This window comes from Hyaena hyaena, unplaced genomic scaffold (genome assembly GCF_003009895.1).
Source record: "Hyaena hyaena isolate Hyena2069 unplaced genomic scaffold, ASM300989v1 scaffold_589, whole genome shotgun sequence".
NCBI lineage: Eukaryota > Metazoa > Chordata > Mammalia > Carnivora > Hyaenidae > Hyaena > Hyaena hyaena.
This window is the reverse complement of record NW_024081220.1, coordinates 456,143-467,435: the sequence shown is the minus strand read 5'-3', so window position 1 is coordinate 467,435 and position 11,293 is coordinate 456,143. Positions and strand designations below refer to the sequence as shown.

At 58.9% G+C, this 11,293-nt stretch overlaps 1 protein-coding gene across 1 annotated transcript; it reads left to right on the top strand.

Moving 5' to 3' along the window:
* The first annotated feature begins 616 nt into the window (after positions 1 to 616).
* P3H4 (prolyl 3-hydroxylase family member 4 (inactive)) lies at positions 617 to 7,004 on the top strand. Its single transcript, XM_039256717.1, has 8 exons — positions 617 to 1,293; positions 1,702 to 1,854; positions 1,964 to 2,135; positions 2,742 to 2,870; positions 3,789 to 3,934; positions 4,551 to 4,634; positions 6,116 to 6,260; positions 6,559 to 7,004. Exons 1-8 carry the CDS (start codon positions 814 to 816, stop codon positions 6,579 to 6,581), a joined length of 1,332 nt encoding a protein of 443 aa, XP_039112648.1. The 5' UTR covers positions 617 to 813; the 3' UTR covers positions 6,582 to 7,004.
* Positions 7,005 to 11,293: the final 4,289 nt, after the last annotated feature.

Sequence of the window (11,293 nt, the reverse complement as noted above, 5' to 3'; positions counted from 1 at the left end):
AGTCGGAGCTGACTCCCATTAAAAGAGAAAAAAGAAAAGTTCAGTGTCTTTTTTTTCCGGAGCTCCCGGGTCCTAAAGCCGGGCTGAGGCATCCCTGTTTCTTTCGCTGGCACCCCCAAATCTAGGCCTCTCAGGTGGCTGGTGAGGCCCCAGAATCTGAGGGGGTGTTGGGTACTCTCCCCGCCCTGCATCCCCACTGTCTCAAGGATGGCCTCTCCAGGATCGAGCTGCGTGGTCCCGCAAAAGCTAGACAGTCACGACGATCCCGCGCGGGGATGGACATGGGTGGGCGGCAGCGAGAGTGATGTGTGCAGGGTGAAGCCAGGAGTGCGCCTTCGCGTCACGGACAGTGGCGGGGGGGGGGAGGGGACACTAGGAGCGACTTCTTCAGGGCTAGGGGCGGAGAAGGAGCAGAAGGGACTCTGTAATGGAAAGAAAACTAGATGCCAAGGTTTGGACAGATTGGTGGAGGCGGCGTTCCCTCAATGTCTTGATCTTAAAGTGGGGGACTGTCTTTGTGTGGGGAGGAGCTTTGCGGGCCCCCATCTCTGCGCGAAGCGTTCCTCCACCCACTTACAGTCTGTCAAGGGGAAGACCCCCAAGGGCAGGAGGTCGCCAACGTAGTGGAGTCGGTACTAGGGGGCCCTCTGCCCCTCGGGGGAGCAGACCCAGACCTCGACTCCGCCCTCCTGACGCCGCTGCCCGGCGCTAAGACCCAGCGGGCGCCCCCTCCCGGCCCCCTCGGCGCCCCCGCCCGCCCGCGGGGCCTGGACGCCTGCTCAGCCCGGGGCAGCCGGCCGGCGCGGCGCGGCCATGGGGCGGGCGGCGTGGGGGCTGCTGTGGCTGCTGCTGGGCAGCGCCGCGGGGCAGTACGAGAAGTACAGCTTCCGGGGCTTCCCGCCCGAGGACCTGATGCCCCTGGCCGCGGCCTACGGGCACGCGCTCGAGCAGTACGAGGGCGAGAGCTGGCGCGAGAGCGCGCGCTACCTCGAGGCGGCGCTGCGGCTGCACCGGCTGCTGCGGGACAGCGAGGCCTTCTGCCACGCCAACTGCAGCGGCTCCGCGCCGCCCGCCGCCTCGCCCCCGGGGCCCGAGCCCGGCCCCGACGGCGGCCGCGGCGACGAGTGGGCCCGCGAGCTGTGGCTCTTCGGCCACGTCCTGGAACGCGCCGCCTGCCTGCGGCGCTGCAAGCGGACGCTGCCCGCCTTCCAGGTGCCCTACCCGCCGCGGCAGCTGCTGCGCGACTTCCAGAGCCGCCTGCCCTACCAGTACCTGCACTACGCGCTGTTCAAGGTGGGCCCCTCGCCGGCGCCCCGCCCCGTCCCACCGCGACCCCCCAGCCCCACCCCGGCGCCCCCAGTCCCAGAACCCCCCTGCCCCGCCGCGACCCACCAATCCCACCCCGGCACCCTGAGTCCCGGATCCTACCCACCCCCCGCGTCTCCCTCCGTCAGCCCGGCCGCGCCCCCAGTCCTGGAGCCCCCGACCCGCCTCGCTTCCTAGGCCCGGTGCCCCTTGCCCCCGGCGCCCCCGCCCCGTCTCGTCCCCTGGGCGCGCCCGGCGCGCGTGGTTCGGAGCCGGCGTCGGCTTCCGTCCGGTCGCGGAGCAGCATGATCGCACAACCAAGGACAGCCAAGCCCTCCTGCGCACGCAGGGCTGCGGTCCCTGGCCCTTCCGACCCTCTCTGTCCCTGTCCCACAGGCTAACCGGCTGGAGAAGGCGGCGGCCGCGGCCTACACTTTCCTCCAAAGGAACCCGAAGCACGAGCTAACCGCCAAGTATCTGAGCTACTACCGGGGGATGCTAGATGCCGGCGAGGAGCCCCTCACCGACTTGGAGGCGCAGCCCTACGAGGTGGGGTGGAGGGCTAGGGCTGGCCCTGACGCTGACCACCCCACCGCAGGGTTGGTACTGGAGGGGAGGTGTTGGGAGTTTCCCTGACCCCTACGACGCGCCCCTGCAGGCCGTGTTCCTCAGGGCTGTGAAGCTCTACAACAGCGGGGATTTCCGCGGCAGCACGGAGGACATGGAGCGGGCCCTGGCCGAGTACCTGGCCGTCTTTGCCCGGTGTCTGGCTGGCTGCGAGGGGGCCCACGAGCAAGTGGACTTCAAGGACTTCTACCCAGCCATAGCAGGTATTCCCCTCCCCCTACAGGCCCCTGTGGGCATCCCTCTCACCCACAGAGCCCTGCTTCCCATAACTCCTAATTCCTCTTAACTCATAAGTGTTCATCCCATACACGTGTATAGAGCACCCAGGAAGTTCTCGGGAGGTGGACAGAAGTAAGCTGTTATCCCTGCCCTGGGAGCCTTCAGTCAGTGAAAAAGACAGGCTACAGTCCTGAGTGTCCAAGGTGCTGGGCATTGGTGCAGGGAGGTGGTGACATCCCTAAAGGGGCTGGGGGACGCTGGTTTCACAGACCTCAGGCAGAGGGCAGTGCAAGTGCAGAGGTGCCAAGGTGGTGTGTGGATCCCTAACCACCGGGCACCTCAGCGGGGCCAGAAAGAACTATCCTGAGCTTTTCTATCTGGGCTTCAATCCCACCTCCAAACCTCATCTGCCTCAGGATGCCCCACCTCCCTCTGCTTTGGGGGTGGGGGTTGAGCTGTGGGGGTGACAAGACAGCCCAGGCCACAGTAGTCGCCCTTAGTATCCTGGGCAGAGTCTTTACCAGTATTACCTCCTGTGATGGCATTGCTGGCCAGGCACCAGCTCCTCACCGCTGCCTCCCACCCCCTAGATCTCTTTGCAGAGTCCCTGCAGTGCAAGGTGGACTGTGAGGCCAACTTGACCCCCAACGTGGGCGGCTATTTCGTGGAGAAGTTTGTGGCCACCATGTATCATTACCTGCAGTTTGCCTACTACAAGTGTGAGCGTCCTGGTGGGCTTGGGAGGGGGTGCAGGGAGAAAGCGCCACCACGGGAGTGGTATGGGGACGGAAGTGTTATGGGGACGTGGGGAGCTGTCCCTCGTATGTAACAGGAGGGAAGGCCGGGGGGTGGCAGACAGGTGAGAGGGTGGGAAGGAGCAAGGAACAACCTTAGGAGAATTCAGGGACCTCTTGGGTAAATGGGGAGCCAACAACAGCACTGCACTTGACAGTTTACAAAGCCCTCCCACATCTGTTTATCTCACTTGATGCTTTCACTGATTCCCTGTGGCTGACATTACTGGACCCATTTTTCAGATGAGGAAACTGAGGCTCAGAGAGCTCAAGGGGCCATTGGTCACATGGCCAGTGACAAGCAGCACCAGGATTTATGACTTTCCTCATCTGGGGGAGAGTCTGGCATCGACTGGGGCTGGGATGGTCCATCTCCAGAGTTCCTACAATGCAAAGATGCCAAGATTCAGATGGAGGCTGGAGTTGGAGTGGAGGCGCTAAGGACCAAGGGCCCAGGAGACCCTTCATGGGTCCAGTTGGTGAAGAGATTGAAGGGCAAGGCTGCTTGGCTCTCATTCCCAAGTGCCATTATCCTCCGGCTGGGTGGGCTTGATCAGTTTACCTAACGTCTCTGTGCCTCAGGTTTCTTGTCTATATAATGGGAATGATAATAATGGTGAGGCTGAAATGAGTTACACGGGCCTGGCACATCGTAATTGCCCAGTACATTCTAGCTTGCATTATTATTTGGGTGGGGCGATATGGCCAAAAGATATTTGGGGGGGTGCAGCTGGGGAGCCAGGAGCACTGGACTGAATTGGGAGAGGGGAAAGCTCTGGGATGGGCTTGTTCCTGAAGGCGGGGAAGTGCCAGGGCTACCCCTCACTCCTGTCCTGCCCGCAGTGAATGATGTGCGCCAGGCTGCCCGCAGCGCCGCCAGCTACATGCTCTTCGACCCTGACGACAGTGTCATGCAGCAGAACCTGGTGTATTACCGCTTCCACCGGGCTCGCTGGGGCCTGGAAGAGGAGGACTTCCAGCCCCGCGAGGTGGGCACTGCCTTCAGAGACACTCTCGGGACACATGGTTTAAAAAAAAAAAAATGCTGGCTTCTTTGGAAGGCAGGGTGGGAAGTGAAAAGAAAGACTATGGGGCTGTGGTTGGAGTCCTGGGTTCAGAGCCAGCCCCACCAGCCGAACGGGCCTGGAACATTACTGATGGGTTGTGAATACGTTGCCTCACCTACAGAAAGGGAGTGGTACTGCCTACCGTGACGGCACAACACCCAGGCTGTGGGAGGTGCAGGAACGCCCATCCGTTCCCACCTGCTCCCCTCCCACCCTCCCCACTCTCAGTGCTGGCCTTTGCCCTCCTTCCCAGGGACCCCCTACCTTGGACCAGCTAAGGAAACCCCCAGGGGCACCCTCGATTTCCTTACTGGTGGCAGGCATTGCTCATCGATTAAGGAACTCTTTCTATCAGAGCCTTCAGAATCCTCCTTAACCACTCCAAGCAGCTGTGACTTTTCAGTCAGCATGTGAGCTGATACCTGTTCCCTGCTCCTTGATCTGAAGAAGGGTGGGAGGACCCAGATCTTAGCAACTCGGCTCCTCCACCATCTGGCAGCAGGCTCTGGCTTACCTCACTCTTCCCCCTTCCTCTCAGGAGGCCATGCTCTACCACAATCAGACGGCGGAGCTCCGGGAGCTGCTGGAGTTCGCACATATGTACCTGCAGTCAGATGACGAGGTAAGTGGCCACCTGCTCTCAAGGCTGGGCCATGGGAGGGAGGGGACCCTTGATCTTTTCCTAGCGGACCTATGTGCCAAAGCTCAACCCTACCTCCTGGCAGTCAGCTGTCCCTTACCTATACCTGCGCTTCGCTCCCCACTCCATGTTCTCATTTTCTCCTTCTCACGTGTCTCAATATTGCCAAATAGCTCCCCAGCCCAGCTCAAATGGGAGTTCCTCCAGGAAGTCCTCCCTGCATGTCCTGGCTCTGCTTTCTGGGCTTGCAATACCGACTCTGACCCTCTGTGCCTCCCTGCACCTGGAGTTATTTGCAGCCCTGATCCGTTTCCCTTCCTCCGGCCCCCTTCTCCAGCCAGTCTCTCAGAGGCTCGTGCTCTGGGATGGGGACCAGGTTATTCCCAGCTTTTCCACAGTGCCTGCCACAGAGCTGGCATTGGGAAACTGAGTTTGAATGACCCAGTGAATGAATGAATGCAGGTGCCAGGAAGGAAGGACTGAAGTGTGATACCCTGATCCTGAATGAGGGTTCGGGAGTCTGAATTTCTGTGAGGTGTTGCTGCTCAGGACTTATTTATTTATTCATCCCCCGCCTTTGTTCACTCACCCATGTCCCTGCTCTTGATGCATGGGGGGAGGGGCTACACTGTTTGCACCCAGGCTTTAGTGATCTCTGGACTTGGCCCCTCCACTTGCCAGCTGGGCAGCCTCCAGGCAGGTCTTAGGTAGCTCTTGAACTTCAGTGCCTGCATCTCTAACGGGGAGGGTAATGCCCGTGTCATAGCATTGCGGTGACCATGAAATGAGATCAAGTATGGAAAGCATTTTCTACAGAGCTGGCCCAGAGCAGGTGCTTAGTGAATGGTAGCCATTTTGATTACTGTTATCTGTGGCCTGCTGTTTGCCTGACAGTATGTGGAGCTTGGGTAAGTTGATGAAAGGCATGGTCCCCTTCTCAAGCAGCTCACAGTCTAGTTGGGGAGGCACAAACAGTGCTCGGGAGAGGTCAGCACTGGGCACCAGAGGAGGGCTCCAGATCCAGCCAGGGCCAGGGCCAGGGCCAAATCCTGGAGCTGATGCCTGGCGTTGGCGAGTCAGTGAGAGCGATCCAGGCACAGCGTGGGGGATGGGGGTAACTGTGTTTCTGGCCAAGAAATTGCATGAGCTGACAGCATGCATGGACTAGCAGCATCCACTGTGGAATTTATTCTTAAAAGGATGGCGTTGGAGAGAGCAGTGCTTATGCTGACATTGAATCTCTGCCTGGGAAGCCCCGTGCATTGGCGCAGGGAGCAGCAGTTTGGGAACGGGACCTTGTGGGAGAAACCCTCAGATGAGGCCTGTGTGGGATCTCGAGACTGGGGAAGGAGGAGCTTTGGGGACTGGGATGGGATGGGGGAGCCCCTCGGCCAGGAAAGAAGCAGGTCTGGGTTTTTGCCTGCTGTGACCTTGTGTCTTTCCCTCCCCTGGGGCTGCTGTAGATGGAGCTGGAAGAGACAGTGCTGCCTGTGGAGCCCAAGGACCCCCCATCCGATGCCGAGTTCGAGGGAGAGGGGGACTACGAGGAGGGGATCTATGCTGACTGGTGGCAGGAGCCGGACGCCAAGGGTGATGAGGCAGAAGCTGGTCAGTGACTCAAGCCCGGGTGGAGGGCGGGGGTGGGAGCTGGGATGGAGGTTGGCCACAGAAGGATCCACGTACTGGGCTGCAGAGGCAGGTGGAGTGCCAGGACCCCTCCTCTGGGGTCTTCTAGCTTGTTAACCCACCCTGTCCCACCTTGTGTGTGAGGGGATGGCATCCTTCTCAGAGCCAGGACCAGCCAAGACCTGTCCTACGGAGCCTTCCTCCTGCCTGCCCCCCTGCCCCCAGATGCTCTTTGGGAGTGGGCGGGGGACTCACTGATGCTCCCTCCTTTCCTTTTCAGAGCTGGAGCCTGAACTGGCATGAGAAGAGAGCCACCCTTGTACCACGCAGCACTGGGGACACCTAGGCGCAGTGGTACCGCCCTCACCGGCCTGCGCAGCAGCAAGAACTATTTATTAAAAATGCAAAATGGACATAGCTGACCAGGCCCCATCCGATCCCACCTGTGAGCACTGTGCCCCAGGTTCCTCCTGTCTCCTCTCTGGGTCTCTGGACCCCAAGTTGGTGGTGCTACAGCTGCTGATGGCCCAACCTCCTCCCCCGTGCTCTCCTCACCCAGACAGTCTCCTGAAGGAGAAGGTTCCTGCTCCTCCAAGTAGGGGTCTCAGCCTGAATTTCAGAGACAGCAGAGGGGCAGCCAGTGTTGTGAAGAGCACTGGACCAGGAGTCCAGCGGTTCCTGGCACACTGGCAGTGGGTGCTCAATAAATGTTTCTTGTTGAATGAATTGCAGCACCTGGGGTCCAGTCTCCCCTGGGTTGAGGGTGCAGGTCCTTCCTTCCCTCCCTTTGCGTCCATCTCCCCACATCTGTAAATACGTGGTGGGCGAGGGGGCACAGTTTTGGCTTCAGTGGACCCTGGGCAGATGTGAGAGCAGTGCAACTGCAGATCTGCCGCCAGGGGGCGTGAGCATGCAGTTCCTTTCCTGGTCCCTGGAAAATGGTTTCCCATTTCTAACATGGGATGTGCTGTATTTTCCTAGTCCAGCATTACTTCCCCTTCGGGGGTGTGGGGAGCATGGGGAGGGGGCTAAGGACATTTACTTCCTGTTTTTACTTTCAGGCATTTACTGACCCAGGTTCTCTAGGGTCTGAGCAAGCGTGCCCTGCCCTGCTGTCTGCCCATTCTCCCATTCCTCAGCATAGGTTGGGGCTCCACCTGAGCAGCCAGAGGGCCCCTACAGGATACAGTTTGATAACATGAGACCTAGTGGTGGTAGTGGGACAAGATCCCCTCGCCCAATCTTGCATCAGCTCCAGGGGGCAGAGAGTCCAGAGCTGGGAAGGTAAGGATGATGCCAGGCGGCTACTGTTCAGCTCTGTCACTCACCAGTGTCCCCCCATGTTCCACAGTGGGAAGATGGGGGCAGAAAGGGCCTCCCGGGAGAGGGACCCTGGGCCCGGGGCAGGCAGGTAATAGTTCCACCCGACTCCTAGGTTTCAGGCCTCCCAGGGGGCAGCGTGCTATAGGAGGCGGCTCTTCCTGCTGGAGGGCGGAGCCTATGCTGGGAAGGCCCAGTTCTCACTGCCCACACCCCCCCCCCCCCCCCCCCCCCCCCCCCCCCCCCCCCCGCCTTCCCCACAGACGGGCCAGGGGACCTGTTCTGCCCATCTCTGTGCCCAGGAGGACTCTCTGCCTCACCCCAAACCCCTCCCCTGGGTCTTTGGTGGGGACGAGGACGGGAAGGCCAGAGTCAGTCTGGAGCAGGGCTGGGTCAAGGCTGAGGGCACCGGTGACCTCACTCCTTTTCTCCACGTAGGTGGGCCTAAAGCAGCGGTAGCGTCTCCTCAGAGCTCCCAGATGTCGGGGGCGCCCTGCCCCTCCCCACCCCTCCCCACGCCTTTCTAGCTGCTGTGCTGTCAGCTTCCCCGAGGCCCCGCCCCCTGGTTCGGGGAGGGGCTGCCCTTGGGGCTGGCTCTGGGAGGTGGGGAGCTGGGATGCGCCAGAGCGTGCCTGCTGTGAGTAGGAGCTCTGGAATCTGGACAGCTGGGCGTGCGTCTGAAAGGGTGTGTGTGCCGGAGCCAGAAGGTCTGTGTCTTGTGTGCTGCGTGGCTGTGTGACTCTGGGTGTGAGCCTGGATGCCCGTGTGTGAGAATGTCTGTGGCAGCCTGGGGGGGTGACTGAGGGTGTGTCTGCACGTGAGTGTGTGCATTCATGAATGTGTTTCTAGAGGGGTTCGCTCACTCAGCACACATTTATTTATTTTAAGTTTGTTTATTTTGAGAGTGAGAGCGCGTGCACAAGTAGGGTAGGGGCAGATAGAGGGAGAGAGAATTCCAAACAGGCTCTATACCGTCTGCGCAGACCCCAGCATGGGGCTCGATCCCACAAACCGTGAGATCGTGACCTGAGCCGAAATCAAGAATCAGATGCTCAACTGACTGAGCCCCCCAGGCGCCCCTCAGCACAAATTTATGGAGCACCTAGTATGTGCTAAGCCCCCTGTAGGTGCTGGGCATACAATAGTGGGCAATAAGCAATACGTGTTATAATAAATAGATTCTATGGTTTGATAAATCAGACAGGAAAGTAGAGCTGGGTAGGAGGGAAGGGGAGACCTGAGGGGTTGCCATTTAAGAAGTGTGTTGCAGGGCGCCTGGGTGGCTTAGTCGGTTGAGCATCCGACTTTCGCTTGGGTCATGATCTCGCATTTCGTGGGTTCGAGCCCCGCGTCGGGCTCTGTGCTGACTGCCAGCTCAGAGCCTGGAGTCTGTTTCAGTCTGTAACTCCCTCTCTCTCTGACCCTCCCCTGCTCACGCTGTCTCTCTCTCTCCTAGAAATGAATAAAACATTAAAAAAAAAAGTGTGTTGCATGTGTCTAGGTGTGCATCTACGAGTGGCTCTTCTGAGTGTGTGGTGGGGAGACAGGTGCTTATGGGATGGGGGTGTCCCCAGCTCCTGCCTAGATGCTCCCCCCCATCAAGGCCATTGCCCAGGCCCCACAGCCTCATGTCCCTTACTCAGCTCTCCTTTCCTAGGCAGCCACCAGCCCCTCCCGCCTCTCCCTGATGCCAGCGTCTCCCCATTGCCAGACCAGCTCCCCAAACCGGTGAGACCGAGTCCCAGCGTGGGCCCTCCAGCCCAGTCTACCAACCCCACCCAATGTATACGCCCTCGCCTCTGCCACATCTGTCTCACCTGGTCCTTCCTTACCCCACCCCCCCAACACCCCACCCAGCACCTCATCAGTCACAGCATCTGTAGCATAATGGGTAGGTAGCAGGTTAGGGAAGGCCAAAAAGGCACTGGGGATGATGACCTCACACCACAGGGCCAGACAGATGCCACAGAGGTGCCCAGACCCAGAAAGATCCCATCCTAAGGCAAGCATCACGACTATGATGTATTGAGTACCTACCACGTGCTGGGCACTTGGCAGGTTCTTTACGACCCTCAAAATGGTCTTGTGACATAGATCACCAGTTCCTTCTGCTACAGGTGAGGCTGAGGAATGCAAAGCCCTTTGTCCAAGGTTCCTCAAATTGAGTGGTGGCTGAGCTGGGTTTGAAACTTTTCTCCCCTTGGGGCGTCTGGGTGGCTCAGGTCATAATCTCATGGTTTGTGAGTTCGAGCCCCGTGTTGGGCTCTGTGCTGACAGCTCAGAGGCTGGAGCCTGCTTCTGACTCCGTGTCTCCCTCTCTCTCTGCCCCTAGTGGTCTGTCTCCCTCGTTCTCAAAAATAAACATAAATTGGAAAATAAATCAGTGCTGCTAGAGAAAGAGAAAGGTGTTGGCTTTGGGGCCAGATAGGCAGACAAAGCCTCCAAGGAGGGAGGCAAGGAGTTCCGAGAGGGGTGGGGAAGGGGAAAGGAAGAGCTGGCAGGCAGGTCCTGCATCCCATCTGCAACCCTGGATTCCTGAGCCTGCCCCCACTCCCACCATTGGCAGCCCCCTGGAATTGGGTCCAAGTTAGGGAGCCTGGGGACAGACTCGCGGGGGGTCATTTAGACCAGCACCTTCTTGAATCCTGAGAAGTGATGGCCAGTGCAGGGGGAAAATCCCACAGGCTCTTCCAAAATTCCAATAAATTCCCATGGAAAAAATTCCCCCCTTAGGTTGGAGAAACAGTTCTTGAAGTCTTGCCCTGGTGTTTCCCTTTCTCTGGGAAAGTAGGGTCCCCCTGGGGACAGCGAGTGACCCCTTCCCTGTGTCAGAAGGCTGTGTCCAGTAGGCACTGGTGCCAGCAGTACGACCTGACAGGAGAGGTCCCGAGCACCCCCACCTCCCTGCAGCTTCCCTATTCTGGGGTCTTCATCCGGGTTTTGCAGCTCCTGTCCAAGGACAGCCCTGGCAGATGGCTCTACCTTCATGGATGGGGAAACTGAGGCCCAGGGAGGCTAGAAGGCTGGCCTGGCCCCAAGATGACTCAGGGATGAGATAAGTATGTTGGGGCCCCAGGCTGCCCACCAGAGCCAGCCCTAGTGCAAACCCCAGGCCGGCCTGTGGACGCATCACCTGTAATCACCACCTGCCTGGGTCCCACTTGGCGCCAGGGTGCCGGGATAACATCTCTCTCCTGTCCCCTAAACAGCCCTTGGGGTGGGAGCACCTCTTGCACCCATGACTCAGGTGGGGAAACTGAGGTCAGGGGGAGAACATACCTGCTGTTTCTCTCTCTCTCTCTCTCTCTCTCTCTCTCTCTCTCTCTCTCTCTCACACACACACACACACACACACACACACATCCCTTAATCCTCTGAGTCCAGGGGAGAACTCACTAAGGTATGTCGCTCCCAAAGAAGAATCCAGGAGGACTTGACATTTTCCATTTTGGGTCACCTTTTTCATCTTTCCTTTTGTTTATTTATATACTTATTTATATTTTTATTTTTTGAGAGAGTGTGTGTGCTAGCAAGGGAGGGGCAGAGGGAGATCGAAAGAGAGAATCTGAAGCAGGCTCCAACACAGGGTTTGCTACCAGGCCCGGGAAATCATCACCTGAACCGAAATCAAGAGTCAGAGGCTTAACCAACTGAGCCACCCAGGAGCCCCTTATCCTTCCTTTTAGAAGAATGGG